This window comes from Sebastes umbrosus, chromosome 16, assembly GCF_015220745.1.
Source record: "Sebastes umbrosus isolate fSebUmb1 chromosome 16, fSebUmb1.pri, whole genome shotgun sequence".
NCBI lineage: Eukaryota > Metazoa > Chordata > Actinopteri > Perciformes > Sebastidae > Sebastes > Sebastes umbrosus.
The window spans coordinates 16,417,140-16,433,997 of NC_051284.1; the positions used below are offsets into that span (position 1 = coordinate 16,417,140).

The 16,858-nt window shown below is 39.3% G+C and overlaps 1 protein-coding gene across 1 annotated transcript; it reads right to left on the reverse strand.

Annotated features, from left to right (window-relative positions):
- Positions 1-2,934: 2,934 nt before the first annotated feature.
- On the reverse strand, positions 2,935-8,017 carry LOC119474735 (Krueppel-like factor 11). The gene is made up of 4 exons (XM_037746931.1): positions 7,637-8,017; positions 6,244-6,528; positions 3,894-4,866; positions 2,935-3,716 (listed from the first exon to the last, which is right to left on the reverse strand). The coding sequence occupies exons 1-4, from the start codon at positions 7,673-7,675 to the stop codon at positions 3,412-3,414; spliced, it is 1,602 nt and encodes a 533-aa protein (XP_037602859.1). The 5' UTR covers positions 7,676-8,017; the 3' UTR covers positions 2,935-3,411.
- Between the last annotated feature and the right edge of the window lie 8,841 nt (positions 8,018-16,858).

The window sequence follows — 16,858 nt, forward strand, 5'->3', positions numbered from 1 at the left end:
ACAGGCATATTCAAGCCGACAGTATGGGGAAAATAAAGTTTTTTTTTAACATTACAGCATGTAAACATGTTCTAGTAGAAACACAAAATACAAGTATGAACCTGAAAATGAGCATGATATGGGAGCTTTAAACATCAAGTGGTGGGTCTGCAGTAAGTAGGATGTGGGCAGGCACCACTCAACGGCATTACTGCATGAGACAACCAGGAAAGATTGCTGACTTTTTTACTTTCTAATTTCAACATTTTTATTGATGCGTGTATAATGTAAAAAGGGCACCAAAATTGATACTGAAAAAAAGGTACACAACACCAAGGGAATTTAAGGATGACAAAGAAAGAAAAAACAAAACAAAACACAATGAACCAACAGAACAACCCCTGCACCTGAGCCTGTCAGTCACCCTAACAATAACAATGACAGGCAGGGATTTAAAAATAAATAAATAGGTAAGTAGATAAATGAAATTATTTAAATCTAAATTAAATAAAATGAATAGATAAATACCTTAAAATTATATATATATATATATATATATATATATATATATATATAAAATAACATAAATAATACTAATAAAATAAATAAAAATAAATTTAGTTAAATAATAATAACAATAACAATGAAAGACGGGGATTTAAAAAAGAATAAATAATTAAATACATAAATTCAATTATATAAATGTAAATGAAATTAAATCAATAGATACATATCTTAATATATATATATAATTTAAAAAATAATAAAGAAAACAATCACATTAATAATTAAAAATAAATACAAATAAGAATAAAATTAATTAAATACCTTCTTTTTTAATAAATAAAATAGATAAATAAATAAACCAACTGTTATACTTCTCTAAGCATGTCAAACTAGGCTGTTCTTCAGCATTAGTGTAAAACTGGTGAAAGTACATGTTAATGCCAGCAGATGTCGCTGTAGATCAGCTCTCAGGTGGCACACAGCCAGTGAGTAAGTCGGTCAGTAAGGCAAGGGGGCGGGTATACAGAGGAGAGAGGTGATTGGTCGCACCCCCAGCAGTTCATATGTCTCACTGTCTGATTGGAAGAGATTTGCTGTTACTGGGTGTGGGACCACTGCTTATGAATCTTAGGAATGTGTAGGTGAGAGAGAGAGAGAGGATGGAGGCAGCACAGAGGACCAGTCTTCAGTCCAGCAGCATCTTTACAGTTTCTTTTTATTGTTTACCTTATAACATTTCCACTTGCATCCTTCCAATTCTTTCTCACACTCCATGTTCATTATTTATATGGCCAAGGATGGTCCAGACCAGTGGTTCTCAACCTTTTTCGTGTCAAGGACCCCTAAATTGGACCCCCATTTGATAAGATTTTGCTTCAGGGATCTCCATTATGGAGGACCACAAGAGTCAAGTAAATAGTAATAAAGCATTTAATTGATTAATAACTAATTGTACAATAAAAATAGCCATTTATAAATTTGATCAATTTAATAAATTGATTTATTCATTTATGAATAAATGGACTAAATTACAAAGTAATTCATTTTTTGACATTTTAATGGGCAGTAAAAAAAATGATTATTTGAAAAATACAAATGAAATATTAATCCATCAATAAATAATTAAAATGAAAAAGGGATCTACAAAAACATCATAAAACAGTCGATAAGTACATCATTTAAAAATAATAATGGAATTTAAAATTCTATTTGAAAAATGCGATTTAAAAAGAGAAGTAAATAATTGGATTCACAAATTGGATTAATATTTCATTTGTAAATTCTTTTTATAATTCTTCTTTTTACTACCCATTAAAATGTCAAATAATGAAAAATTAATTGAATTACTCTGTAATTTAGTCCATTTATTCATAGATTAATAAATCAATTTGTAAACTAATTAATCAATTTGTACAATTAGTTATTAATCAATTAAATGCTTTATTACTATTTCCGTGACTCTTGTAGGCCTCCATACTCCATCTGAAAAGATTATGGATCTTAGATATGATTAAGACCAGAATGAGATAACTGTGGAGGAAACCTTAAATCAGAATTTACTCTTACTTTTATATTGAATTAAATTGTGAAAATAAACTATTCCCCATTTTTCTGGGGACCCCCTGGAACTCCCTAAAGGACCCACGGGGGTCCCTGGACCCCTGGTTGAGAACCACTGGTCTAGACTTTATGAACAAGAACAACGTTCACCTTTTATTTGTTCATTAGATTTACTACATTACTGCACAACCTGTTTACATTACAGGTAATACATTTTACTATTTCTGTACCTGTCTACCACAGTATTATATTATATTATATTTTATTCCTATATTCTAATTGCTGCACTATTTTGTGTCTTTATATCTTAGATTCTAATTAGATTTCCTTTTTTTATTCATACTCACATTGTTGGAGAGAGCCTGATAACTAAGAATTTCTTCACTTCACTGTAATTGTTGTACATGTGACAATGCTATAAGAACTTGTAACCACTAAGCACAAGAACAGGAGGTGTTCGCTGAATGATACCAGGCTGGTTCAGAGATTTTCTGAGTGAATAAAACTGAGCGGTGTGTTACGTAAGAGTCACACAGCCCGACCGCCTCCTCGTCCCCATGTGACACTGCTGAATGGGCTCAAATGATCAGTTCATAAACAAGGCAAACAAATCTCTGTCTGTCTCGTCTGCTGACTCATCAACACTCGGGCTCTGAGCTAATGAACGGGACACAATGTACCCAGATGGTCTCACCAAAAGAGCTTTTATAACACCAAAAGTCATTCAGCCAGAAGACCGAAAGAGGGCGGTGTTGTGGGGGAGTCGGTGTGACGCACACAGGATGTGGGCAGGCACCACTCAAGTGCATTACTGCATGAGACAACCGGGAAAGATTGCTGACTATACGTAGATCCCACACTTTCCCAGAATAGATATCATACACAAAATGCACAAAGAATGACTAATTTTATTTTATTTTTTATTACAAATATGTATTAAATAATATGAAAAGTTAGACAGGGAGATATAATCAAGGTATAATCATAGTACTGATGATTAATATTCATATTTACATGTTTTTTTCCCCCAAATATGACAAATAAATGCATTTCATATTACAACAAACAATACATTCACATATATAGTATCAACACAAACAAAGTGTGTAGGAGGGGTGGTGAAATGCATAAGACAAACTACATACAAAGGCTTTGGCAAGAGTGCATTAATATTATCAATTATATCAAAGTAAACAAAGAGTCCTTTAAAGAAAAATGCATGTACAAATGAGCAGTAGAGAGGGAAAAAAAAGAGTCCAGTGCATGTTTTTGTTTTTCATTCCCATGAGTGAAATAGCAGCAGCCTTGTGTGCTTGGCTGCTTCGTGTCCCTGCGGTATCTCGGGAGTGGGTAGGATGGCAGTGTTCATTGTCTACTTTGAGCAGGTACCAGCATGCTTAGCGTGGCGAGGCCCGGTTTTGAGAGAGGTGTTTTGCCAGCAACCATTTTGTTCAGGCTCCGAACATCAGCCTGCCAGGAGGGAATCTTCTTTGTGGTCATGTGGCGGCGGGCGTGCTTGGTGAGGTGATCGCTGCGCATGAATCGCCGCTCGCACACGGGACACACAAACTTTTTCTCGCCGGTGTGTGTCCGCCGGTGACGGGAGAGCTCGTCGGAGCGTGCGAACCTCTTATCGCAGCCGTCCCAGCTGCAGCTGAAAGGCTTCTCACCTAAGGGGAAGGAGACAGGGAAGAGTCAACAAGTGAGTCACGTCGTAGTCATAAAAACACTGTCGTGTCTGAGATATATAACAATGACCTCACTTTCTTCCCATCGAGTTTTACAAACAGGATGCATCTGTGGTCTCATTTCATTCCACAACACTTATGTGTGCAGTTAACCCTCACCTGTGTGTGTTCTTAGGTGAGCCTTGAGGTGTGAGCTCTTAAAATACGTCTTCCTGCAGCCCGGGAAGTTGCAGACGTAGTTCCTCCTGCGGGAAAAGTCCATCTTTGTGGCTGTTGTACAGCCGCTGGGCCCCGCCGGCACATAAACGGGGGCCGGGGCCAGAGGTAGCAGCTTGGTGTTGCCCAGGGTCATGACAGTCTGAGTCTGGCAGTGAGCAGCCTGAGAGATAGAGGACTGAGGGAGAACCAGCATCACCGTGCCCTGGGGCATCGCTGAGCCCACGATGAGGGACTGCTGGACAGGGCAGGCGTTAGCTGAGGAGGGCTGGGGGAGAATGGGTGTGGTGCAGGTCCGAATCCCAGTATTGGATGTCTGAACCGCACCGGGGATGAAGGCTGAGATTATACCCGATTGGCTGCTGACTGGGAACATCTGGCAGATGATTTGAGGGCTGGAAATTGAGGGCGGGGACAGGGTTGCGGAAGCACAGGGAGTGAGCGGGCTATTTAGCGGTTGCCTGTTGACAGGAGTGGGGGTGTAGACACTGTTCAAACAGGAGGGACTGGCGTGCAGCTCTGCTCGTGAGAAGGATAATGTGGGTGTGGGAGGAGATGGAGGTGTGGTTATCTGCTCAGTCTTTGTAATGCGTTGCCACTGCTGCTGCTGCTGCCGTTGTTGTTGCTGCTGGCAGACCGTTGCGGCTGTTACTGTGTCTCTAGTTGTCTTTGGATTGGGTGCCACTGGAATGCGGTGTTGGCAGGGGGTGCTGTCTGCGGTGTGGCGGATGACGCTGGTCGCCATGGCTCTGCAGGGCTGTGGCAGAGGGGGGAGGGAGGGCGTCTTTTCAGCAGCGGGTGCCAGGACAGGTTGATGGAGTCCACAGTGTTGTGAGGACACCGCCAGGCCAGAGCTGGACTGGAGCGCAGTGCTGGAAGCCTCGACAAAGCTCGGGCTGTGAGGGGGAGTCATACACTGGAAGAAGAAGGGAGACAATAACATTAGGATAATTAACCCCAATACCACTCTAATGAGAAGTGTGTGTGCAGAGATCCCATATGGTAACCATGTGCACTACAGAATGATGATCACGCTGAGCTATAAACTGTGATTTGTTTTATGAGGATGAACTCTGTCTGAAGGTCAAACCACCTCACAGTATCATGGCTTTTCTTGCTGCATCAACTCTAACCTGCCCTAGTCTCATGTCATAAACCAGTTATCTTTACATATTCACATCAAAAGGTCATAGGGTTTAATACAGAGGCAAAGTCCCGCCCCTTCCGGTGGAACACCATGCGACCTTAGCTCGGGAGAAAATATGGACGGTAGTCAACAGAGAGGGACAAATAAGTGACGTCTCTCTCTCTGAAGCTACGATGCCTGTGTGTTTCATACTGGGATGAACTCCCAAGCTCGTTCTTTCTCTTCCCGGCTGATAAAAAGACCAAGAGTCGCTGGATAAAACACATCAGGTAAGTTAACGTTTCATCTGTGCGTGGAACATAGCTACGTTAGCTAGCTAGCTAGTGTTCAAGAAACTCACAGTTCTTCGTAGGTTTGTAGTAGTATCATTTAGTTTTGTGTGAAACCGCTAAGTGAACTCTCGCCTCGCCCAATAAACGTCACCAACACTAGCTAGCTAGCTTAGCTATGTTCCACGCACAAATGTAACGTTACTTGATGTGTTTTATCCAGCGACTCCTGGTCTTTTTATCAGCCGAGAAGCGAAAGAACGAGCGAGAACCGTTGCTCGTGTGAGTACATCCCGGTACGAAACATACAGACATCGTAGCTTCACAGAGAGAGAGACGTTACTTATGCAACTTTTGGGGATGTAGTCTTTTTAATTATGTATTTTCACAGTTTTGCAACAAACTGCGACTTTCTTGACTTGCAAAATTATCTTTTAAATCGACAAACATCATACGTGTGATTCATGGCGTAATTCAAACGGGATCAAAAACATATTTGTCGGACGCCCTGATTGCTCAGTTGGTAGGGCGAGCGCCCATAAGGCTGTGTCCTAACCGCGGCAGAGCCAGGTTCAAATCCAACCTGCGGCCCTTTCCACATGCCCCTCTCTAGACTATCCACTGTCCTATAAATAAAGGATCCACTGTCCTATAAATAAAGGCTTGAAAAATGCCAAAATAATAATTTAAAAAATATATAAATATTTGTCTCTCGCCGTTGACTACCGTTCAAATTTTTTCCGAGCTAAGGTCCCATGGTGGTCCACCGGAAGGGGCCGGACTTCGCCTCTCTATGCAAACCTTTGACACTCTCAGTGTCAGAAGAGGGGCTGAACTTGATGTTGCAAAAACTGTATTATTAGGATAAGTCACTTACCAGGGAGGAGAGGGACACAAAGTCTTTCGGGGGCTCTGGAAGTTCTGGAAGCGGCATGAGGGAGTCACAGGAGTCCGACGCCGGGGTGAGGGGTCTGGGCTTGCACGGGTTCGGCCTGCTGCTGCTGCTGCTGCTACTGAGGAAGTGACCCTGACCCCAAGAGCTCATGCACACCAGCGCTTCAGCTGCCTCCAGGTCCGTGTACTCCAGGCCACAGGTTGCACTGGGGACAGTCTGCTCGCTGTCATGCCTCCTTCTCTTTGCACAATGATCCATATACTCAGTCTGAAAGGAAACAAGAACTATACTTCAGATACTTCAGGTATTGCCACATCACTGGGTCATCAGGGTTATATTCAACTCCATGATCTGATCATGCAAAACAAAGGGAAGCTTTCTATTCTGCAGACCAGAATAGAAAAAAAACCAAATCTATTTCCAGTTATCATCTGTTCTTCTATCTAAAGTTGCCTGCCAAACTGTGCACGACTAGAGAGAGGGGGTGTTTGGTGACTACACCCCGGCCCAGCATGCACTGCCTCTGGGCTCAGAGCCAGGACGCCTCCTTCATTGCCAAATATAGACCAAACAGTGACGTGCTGCAGAGATGAGCCATGTGAAATCCCCATAAAGCGGGTTTGCATCAGGAAGTAACTTCTTCTTCTTATTATAATAACTTTACTATACATTTCTACAGTGAACAAAGCAGAGCCCCATTACTGATGCTTCACTAAAAAACACATTTGTCAACACTGACAGTACTTGTTTAAATTAAATGTTTATACTTATAAAAATGTATCTAAAATGTATATAACTTTTATATTATTTTTACTATACATTTCTATAGTGAACAAAGCAGAGCCCCATTACTGATGCTTCACTAAAAAACAGATTTGTCAACACTGACAGTACTTGTTTAAATATTTTTTTTAAGATTGTCATGCTAGGTTATTATTAAATACTAAATAACAAGCAAAATTACTAAATAATTAATATTAATACAATTTCACAGATATGTTGAAGCTTTAGATATCAATTCAATTCAATTTGCTTTATTGGCATGACTGTAAGGTGAACAATATTGCCAAAGCGTCAATTCAATAATAAATAGAAATAAAAAGAACAAAATAAAAACAAATATATAAATATATACAACTCATTAGGCAAATTACAATATATAGATATTTTAAAAAGGAACATGCATGTAAATGAAAGAAAAACAATAAAGAAGTATTTAATGTTTGTTGTGTCAATAAAACAAACAAACAAATAAAAAACAATTAATAAATTGCAATATCAAAGGATAAATGTAAAAAAAAACACTAAACAAGTGAATGTTACAGGACTGCAAAATAAACTGAAGTATTAACAGTTTAAAAACAACAAGTCTTACCCAGTTTGAGTCCATCTCTGTGTATTTTCGTGATGGCATTGAGGAATAAAATGTATACTTATGACTTTGTTTTGTTGTCAAAGCCCGTACAGAACAAAGAGAGTGCTGCTGTCTGTACTTGGGGTAGGGTTGAGGTCGCTTTTCCCTCTGACTGTGCTCCCTTTTCCTCTCAGCTGTGTGTGTAAAACATGAGGAGGAGGAGGAGGAGGAGAGGGAGAGAAACAAAAAAAAAAAAAAAAAAGAAAAACAAAACTCACAACACGCACTGTGCGGGTGGCAACACTCGACCAATCAGAATCGAGTGTGTGCGGAGCGTCAGCCAATGGGAGAGCAGAGGACGCGTGAACAGTGCGTGCTCGCCGGGCGGTTGGAGGAAATAGGGTGCGTGGCCGTTGATGGGCGTGGCCGCGGAGAGTCAGCAGTGTCAGGGTAAACCCGATGAACCGCCGGCCGCTAAACTAGGCGAAAGGTCGATCCAGTCTATGAGGCGTTCATGGGCTGTGGGGAATCACATTGCTGAACACGACCCAACATCTTAGATGTCGTCCAAAATGAAAATAATAAATAATTATCATACTAACAAAGATGTCAAAAACCCTTCTGCCTACTGAAACTTTAACAATCCCAGTTTTTTTTTTAATTTGCATGGTTAATTTGATTAATATCTGAGCAAAATATTATATCCATATAATGTTAAAGGTCCCATATCATGCTCTGTTTTTTTCTTCTTTCTTTTACTTTATCTTTTCCTTTCCTTACATTTTATTTGTTGTATAATAAAAAAATTTTTTAATTATTTTTATTATTTTGTAATGAAAAATCTGAACATGTTTATGAAACTACTCTATTGATCTATCGAAATAAAGTATGAAAAAAAGAAAATAATTTAATAAACAATTATTCGCTGAGTCAACATTATAATTGATATATTTTGATGAAGAGAAAAGGCATTTTAGATCAAATGTTATTGAAATTGTCCCTAATGTTTTTTTAAATTATTGCAAAGAGTATTCTATGAAAACTAAAAACTACATTAAAAATGGCTTTTTTTTTCATATGTGGTCCGCTTATATATGGGTTTATATGGAAGTCTGTGATGCTGTATTGTATTCTTTTATATTTTGAAATAAAAGGAATATTTATGGCCAAAGGTCCTTGTCTAGCTGAAGTCAAAATGCAAAAGATTTGACCTAAAATGGCTAAATAACTTCAACCCCCTTTTGAGGAAGTGAGTTGAGTTCATAGTTTACATTTTGCAAAACAACTCTCGAGGAAGGATTAACAAGGCCTGGTTGTTACATAACATTTGATTATGTTTTAGGCAATTAGAAATTGACATATTCCCCTTGATTGATAGCATATAACATCTTGTTGCCAATGTAAAGTTCGATCCAAAGAAACCTCAAGCCTCAAGCTGTATTGTCAAAGCGAGGGAAAAGTCATTTGTACCACCTTTCCCACAATCCTTGAATGCAACACCAGTGTCCAGATAAAGCAGGGGTTTCTGTCTTGTTTTTAGAGCTGTTTGTGCAACTTTCTCACAGAAAAAGCAGACAAACAAGTGCTTAAATGTCATCACCTTCAAATTTCATAGCATAAACACATAGTCACCAAGCTACAAAGTGAGTAAAAAAGCTTTGTTTTATGCATGTTATCATTGTAGCCCATAACCACACATAATAATGTAGCATTATCCCTTCAAAAGTTTCAATGTTGTGGTTTCGCAGCAAACAAGATCACCAATTCAACTTTATAAATGAGGTAATAATATAACTTGTGTACCCCACTCTTGGTCATGATCTTGACACTTGTTTTGTCTGTGGGTGTTGCCACTACGGGGTGGAGACGACCTCAATGCCCCTTTATATATATATGGGATACATTAGATTTTTGATTTATATTATTAACACTACATTTGCAGACAAATTAGTTTTCATAGGCATTCATTCGGTGCAGAGAAAGAGGATGTTGTGGTTTGTTCTCCTGATACTAAATACATTCTTTAACTTTACATACAGGTAATGTATGTTGGGCTGTTTTTTCCTGTAGCCTATTGTCTGACAATTTCTATGAGATCATTCCCACAACCAGAAGTACATGTAAGAGAATTCAAATGGGTCTTGACCTACATATGCCGTTATATCACCAACTGCATTTAGACAAAGAGGAAACGTGTCAGAAGCATAGTTCAGAAGACCCGGTGAACTCTGGAAGCCATGATAGGAAAAAGAGCTCCAAGCAGAATTTGGATGTATTACCAAATCAATATAACCGAGATGCTTTGTAGGTCATTTTCATGAGCAGATCTTTCATATATTGTGTTTCTGATATTTCCTGCTCTTATATAAACAAAACTAATATGACCACACTTTCACACTTTGTGTGAAATTGGTAAATAGGTGTTTGTTTGCAGCTCGCTTTCAGCAGAAGGGAGTGTGTAGCAGGTGTGTTGGCCCGGCCCTGGCGGTGCCTGGCTGCTAACGGAGGCAGCGCCTCAGTATGACTCACATAAGCATGACCTCAGGGGGCAATGAGGGCTTGGAACTGTGGCAGTGTAGCTGCAGTGCCAGCAGTTAGTGAGAAGGGAGGGGTTACGAGGAAAACGAGTTAGCACACCGGCATGACAGGCAGCCGGGCCGTAAGCACAGCAGCCTGTTTGTGATATAAGTGGGGCAGGCCGCTTCAACTTAGTTAGGGAATCTGGAGGAAAGGTTACGCTGGCCCTATCTGGGCCTCCACATGCACAACTCCCCTGTCCGGCCAACTCCCCCAACTCAGGAACTCCAGGAGCGAACTCAAAAGGGGGGAGTTGCCCCAGCAGGGTTAAATATAACACCCAGGGGCTATATTTCAGCTCTGACAGGCTGCCATAGGCCGTGTCATCTAGACATGAGTGTTATTTCCACATGAAGTATAAATTTAAGACGTTGTCATATAGACTACATGTTTGACCATAATCAACATAACTATTGACGTTAATGATATTAATTTGAAAATATCCGTCAGATTGATCCTGAGAGGAGTAACATGACATCTTGAGTTCATGAATTCACAAGTTGTTTTGCATTCATGTAAGAGCACACATTTTAGTCTCAACTCATTTTTGGACCATCTAAACTCACATTGAGGACTGAAAATGCACGGCATGTTTGCAAAGACTTTGATCAAATGTTATAAGAGAGCTGTCGAGGTGCGCAGTACTTTGATGAGATTATTTATGTCTGGTTTTATGTTACATATAATTCATATTTAAAGCTAAAAGCTTCAGTATCCCCAAAAAAATCCCTCTTTATTTTATTTATTATTTATCATTTTATGCATTTGTTAGGACAGCAATCAAGGGTTGCTGCAGAGCCAAACTGTATTTGTGAGAGTATTGTTGAAGATAATATAGTAGCACTTGGCTCATTATGCTTCTGAATTGCTTTTTTCTTTATTAGAACTTTACAAGGTTTGGTGATAAGATTTTAAACGCACACACTGCCAGTGCTATATAAATATCCAGAATGCTTTGTGAGCTCAGTTGAATTTGTGGAAAACATTTGTCAGTCAGTGGCTCCTCCTCACTACAAGCTGGCATCTGGGTGAAAGGACACAGCAAGCAAAGAGATCCCAAGCTGTGTAGAAAACCTCTAAAGAAGGATCATTCATCTTTTTTTCCTGCCTTCCTTTTGCCCCTTTTTTTTGTTGCCTTCTTTGATTGCTTTTATTAAAATTTCAGATCGATGCAAATACTGGACAGGAAACGGAAAAGAATAGGAAAACTCTTACTCTGCTCTATGTATAAGTGAAAGATGTGATGGAGGAGCACATAACATAAAAAAGACAATGGTTTACTATTATGAAAAACTATTACAGACGTCTGCTGTTCAGACACACCATGTTATGCAAAACAATAATGACAAGTCAAAGCATGTGGATGTCATGTTTGACATTCAGTCTATAATTTATGCATGGGAGGAGTCAAACAGTCACGGTTATGTGAAAGTGAAGTATAACTGCAGGAGTAAAGTGCATGGTAAACATTTTAATGGAAAACTTCAGCTTCAAATGGAAATCCCATCTTTAATTATACTCACTTCATTGTTTAAACCCATTTCAGCCTTTACTTCAGCTCCTAAATGTTAACACATAGTAGTTCAATAGTTTGATCGTTGATTGTCAATGAGTTCACAAGTTTCACGAGTTTCATGAGCAGTGAATGACGGCTGCTGTAGAGTCTCCTCGGCTCTGATTGGTTGTTTTCCTCCGGTCTGTGAAATCTTGCAGATGCCGTTATGAGCACCGGAGGACACAGAGGAACAGGATTTTTTTTTCAGATTACATTTCTCATGCATTACTGTCAAATATTTTGTTTTGTATCATATTTGCTCCAGCTTACCAACTTTAGCTTTAAAGTGTGGAGGTTTAGGCTTTCATCAAGGGGTTAATAGATCATGTCATTTTAATTTTGCTGAGAGCAATCCCTTTAATACTGAACTGGTTTATAGAATGCCTCTGATTCTTAAAGGTCCCATATTGTAAAAAAGGTGCTATAGGTGCTATATAAATACTGTGAAAGTATCAAAACGCTCAATATACGGAGAAATACACACAGCCAATATTCAGAAATTGTGCATTTGAAACAAGCTGTCAGGATTTCTGCCTATTCGTGATGTCACAAATATACAATATTTAGACCATTACACGGTTTTAAACGTAAACATTCTAAATGTGTCCCAGTTTATTCCTGGTTGCGGTCTATGTGAATGACATCAGCTGACAGGAAGTAAACATGGACCCAAACTGTTGCCAGGCAACGTAATTCTGTTGCAATTTCGTTGAAATGCACTAAAACGGAGCGTTTCAGACAGAGGGTAAAAACAGGTGTATTCAAGCAGACAGTACGAGGAAAATAAAGTTGTTTTTAACATTACAGCATGTAAACATGTTCTAGTAGAAACACAAAATACAAGTATGAACCTGAAAATGAGCACAATATGGGACCTTTAAATATGGACAAACTGTGGCGTGGCTTCTGTGAAATACACTGAAAGTAGCATGATAATGTGAATCTCATTGAAATTCTGTCTCAGTACTTTGAAAGAACAGAAAAATAAAACTTTGAAAACACAACAAAAACCCACTGTTCAATGTCTAAATGCTATCCAGTGGTACAAAAATCACACCCACTCTGTCTGGCAGAGGTGTGACAAAAACTTTAATTTGCTGTTCCTGATAAAAAAAATTGCTAGCCTTCTGTACTTTTGTAGTACATTTTGTGTTAAATTGATTTCAAAATACGTCACCATCAGTTATTGCTGGAACAAAACAGAGATTTTTGATCAATGAAATAACATATTTGTGCAAGTGTGTGTGTAATATATAACCACAGATTGCTTTGTCTGAAGCCATCTCTTATAGTCAACACTGCACTGAAGGATGCTTTGTGTACCACACACACACCACGCACGGCCCCACCCACTCTCCTCCTACACATTAGATTGGAGCTACAACAGGGATTCCTCTACAAGCACCTGGCTCCTGATTGGTCGGAATGGGATTCTAAAGCCAATCTGTTGCTATGAGACACTGACTTGTGTGCTGCCAGCTCGCTTTCTGTTGTCCTGGCAACATGAGGAACAGGAGGCAGGGTTGCGGGCACCCTGGAGGAGCTCCCCTGGAGACGGTCTGAGCATGTGCGGTGCCTAATGATGAAGCATTGGAAATCTGGGATATTATTAAATAATACACTTTGAATAAATTTCTGTCTGGTTGTCTGGCTGCAAGGAAAATGATATTTTTCTGCGATGGTTCGCCATTATAATGCTTTATGAAAGAAGCACATACTGTTCTATTCATCATCTCCTTTCAGAGACCTACAGTAGTAGCCTATATTGAACTGTAATCCTTTTTTTTTGTCATACTCTATGAAGTGTTTTTAATTCCTTCAAACATATCATTCACAAGACTGCTTTTATTCACAGATGGAGACTTGAAACCTACTGAACTTTTTTCCGTGTTCAGCAGTTCTACTTAATTCCATCAGACAAAAGATCACTCAGCTAATTTTGTTGTATTGAGCTGTGTTACGACTCGCCTCGTTAGCGGATGGAAAAAACGACATAAAACCAGATGGAATTGGTAAAATAAAGTTATTTATAGAGCCTGTGGGTGCTGTTCAAATCAAATGGACTCTATGGGTAATAATCTCCTCCAATCACATGCAAGCGTTCACCCACTGAGATTTGCATAAACATAGCCGGCCAATCAGGAAAAAGGAAATTAAAAATTATAACAAACTGTAAACAATAAATCAGCACACAAGAGAAGGGGCTAAGTAGGAAACAAGTGTAAATGTCCAGTAGTTTGATGCTTTATTTCACCAGACAAAATATAACATACATATGTGGTTAAAAGTCAACGGATGCGCCCCCAGATTATTGTACTGCCCAAATTATAACTCGACCATTTGGCCTTCAATATTTAAGTGTATTAATTGTGTGCTTGGGTATATGCACAATAATATTCAATAGGCAAACAGACGAAGGTTTGCGGTGGTAACCTAATGGCATTTATTAACTGGCTAATTAGTCTGAGTTATTTTTTTTAATTTAAATATAATCGTATATATAATATATTTTATTTTATTTATATTTTTCTAAGTCTGCCACATGCAGTAGGCTACTGTACATTTTGCTTTATTGAGATGGAACAGAGCACTAATGGCTTTGACGGGTTTGGTGCTTGAATAAAACTGTGTTGGAGAAGATGATTCTTGGAGAAAATGTAAGACACTTCATTCATGCAGCACTGTCAAAATTAAATCACATTAATTTATTTCTCATTTGAGTGCTTCTGCATCAGAAACTGGTCTTTTAGTGTGAACTTGGAAGGAGATATTATCATGTTTATCTGCACTCCAGCCTGATAGCAGATATGGAACAGGACAAATCTCAGAGGTAACTTGAGAAGGATTACAGAGCTGAAGGAGGAATGTGTTTGGTTTTCTCAAAGTGCGAAACTAGAGCTGTGGCTATAGAGCTGCACTTGGGATGTTTGAACAGCACCAAAGTAGGTCACTTGTGGTCTGGTCTGCCAAGAGTACACTATACTGTCATAAGAGTGTGCAATTTAAGAGGGCAGAACCCAAAATGGTGCAACATTTAGCCTCAGAAAAAGTCAATTTTGACTGAATATACTATAGCTCAGTTACCATGTGAGGTTCTTTATAAGTAGTAGTCTCAGTGAGACATGATATCATGTAACGCCATCAAGAATGCAGAGCAAAAACGCCTATACTCATGAAAAACATCATTTACCGGCAGTTTGAATGATGAATCAACTTCCTCTGAATCTGCATGGTATTGCCACATATACTATATGTACATTTACACTTTGCAACTCTGCTCCAGTTATGTGACATGAGATAACAGCGAGTCAAGTAGTTCATGGAAGCTGAATTCTCAGTGTTGGGTTGTTTTTTCCTGCTGAAAATCACTGAATGGTGAAATGCAAAAAAATCTCTGAAGTGCAGATTAAGATCTCCTATTTTACCAGATGTTACCCTAAAATATTGAAACTCACTGGACTCGTGTTAGTTGTGTTTTAAAAATAAACAATAATGACATGGTATAGATTGTGTACTTTTAAACTAGGTTGCAAGACAGGAAAGTAGTTTGAAAAATCATTACTGTAATTGCAATCACAAAAGCAAAATACAATAAAATCTGCACATTATTTTAAATGCATACAAATTTTCAGTCATTAATCTTGCAAGGCAAACTCAACTAAAATGCTGTTTTGGTAAAGGAGATTGTGCTTCAACAATTCATGGTGGAGAGCTAGACCCAAAGTCAAATACGGATAGAAATGTGATAGGGTAGCAAATCCCAGATTTCAAAGTCAAGGAGGACAAAATACTAACATTTCATTTGTTAAAATTGGCTCACATCATATGATGTGAAGATGAATTTGTGATGTGAGCCACAATTGAAATGTTGGTATTTTTTTTAAATACTGCTTCTGTTTATAGGTATTCCAGTTATTAGCCCCAGTGCAAAGCATCTGTGCCGACACAAGATCACACTCGAGGGTTTTGTAGTCTGATGGCATAGGGACTACAAAAATGGAGGAAATTGGATAAGATATGAAGATAAGGGAAACACATTTGAATATTACAAACAATTTCCATGCTCTATACACAACAATGCAATGAAAAACACCAGACAGATATTGTCATACCTTAAAAAATACCATCACTCACATGTAAGTCCAAATAAAAAAATGTATCCAGACGAAACAGCAAACATGCAGGCAAATTAGCAGAGAACAGTAGAGATTCAATGTTTGGACATATTATTCTGTACCTTCTATTCTGTTGTTAGAAAGTGTTTCATGTCCGCCTTTATCCTGATCCCATCTGGTCGTCCTCCTGAAACCCATCACTCCAAATATGCTCCTGATGGGGTGGCGGGATACTTCACTTCACTTCACTTCACTTCTTGACACGGTGTATGACAATGAGGAGCTCAAGGTGACAATGTATCATGGACATGAACACAGGAGGCGGCAATGTTGGAAAGTCTTTCATGTCTGCCTACATCCCTTATGAGCTCTGAGAGCAGCCACCAGCTCACCTGTGCCTATAGTTGCCTCTGAACAGCACAGGTGAGCCCAATCTGAACACTCAATCAGTACTCCTATTGACCTGCTACCAGCCAGACCTGACCCCCAGCATTCAAGTGCATCTTCTAAAATGAAGCTTATGTGGAAGTTCAGTCAGGAAGACTCTGGTTTGACTCTCATTCATTCACATATATCTCTGTCTCTCTTTCCCCCTGGGCTCCTACTCTATCAGCTGATTATGGATGGTTCACTCGTAGTAACCAACCAGATCTGGCCACGATCTCCCTAAACCAATCACATCGTTGCTGTCAAAAGTTTAAAACTGTTCTCCTCTCTGCTGCTGTCAGTTGTCATTACAGCACAAACCGATGCGACCCTCCTCCCACCCCATCACCTCCAGCCTTCATCATATCAGTGCAATCCTGCTCCACTTCCTTAATCGGATCTTCAGCAATTCCCTTCACTACCACCACCACCACCACCACCAGGGCCATATACCTATTCTTAGTCCAACCACGACGTCACTTCAACCTTAATACGTCACAATGGGTCTAAATCACCAGAGTCTTTTCTCTATTCATAATTTTGTGCTCTATGTAATAAATTAGAGTCTCC

Excerpts from the sequence above, each read along its gene's own strand:
- LOC119474735 (XM_037746931.1), bottom strand. The coding sequence starts at position 7,675 with ATGCCATCACGAAAATACACAGAGATGGACTCAAACTGG. Across the intron at positions 4,867-6,243 it reads TTGTGTCCCTCTCCTCCCTG|TGTATGACTCCCCCTCACAG; the intron begins GTAAGTGACTTA and ends TTCTTCTTCCAG. Across the intron at positions 3,717-3,893 it reads TCACCTAAGAACACACACAG|GTGAGAAGCCTTTCAGCTGC; the intron begins GTGAGGGTTAAC and ends CCTTCCCCTTAG.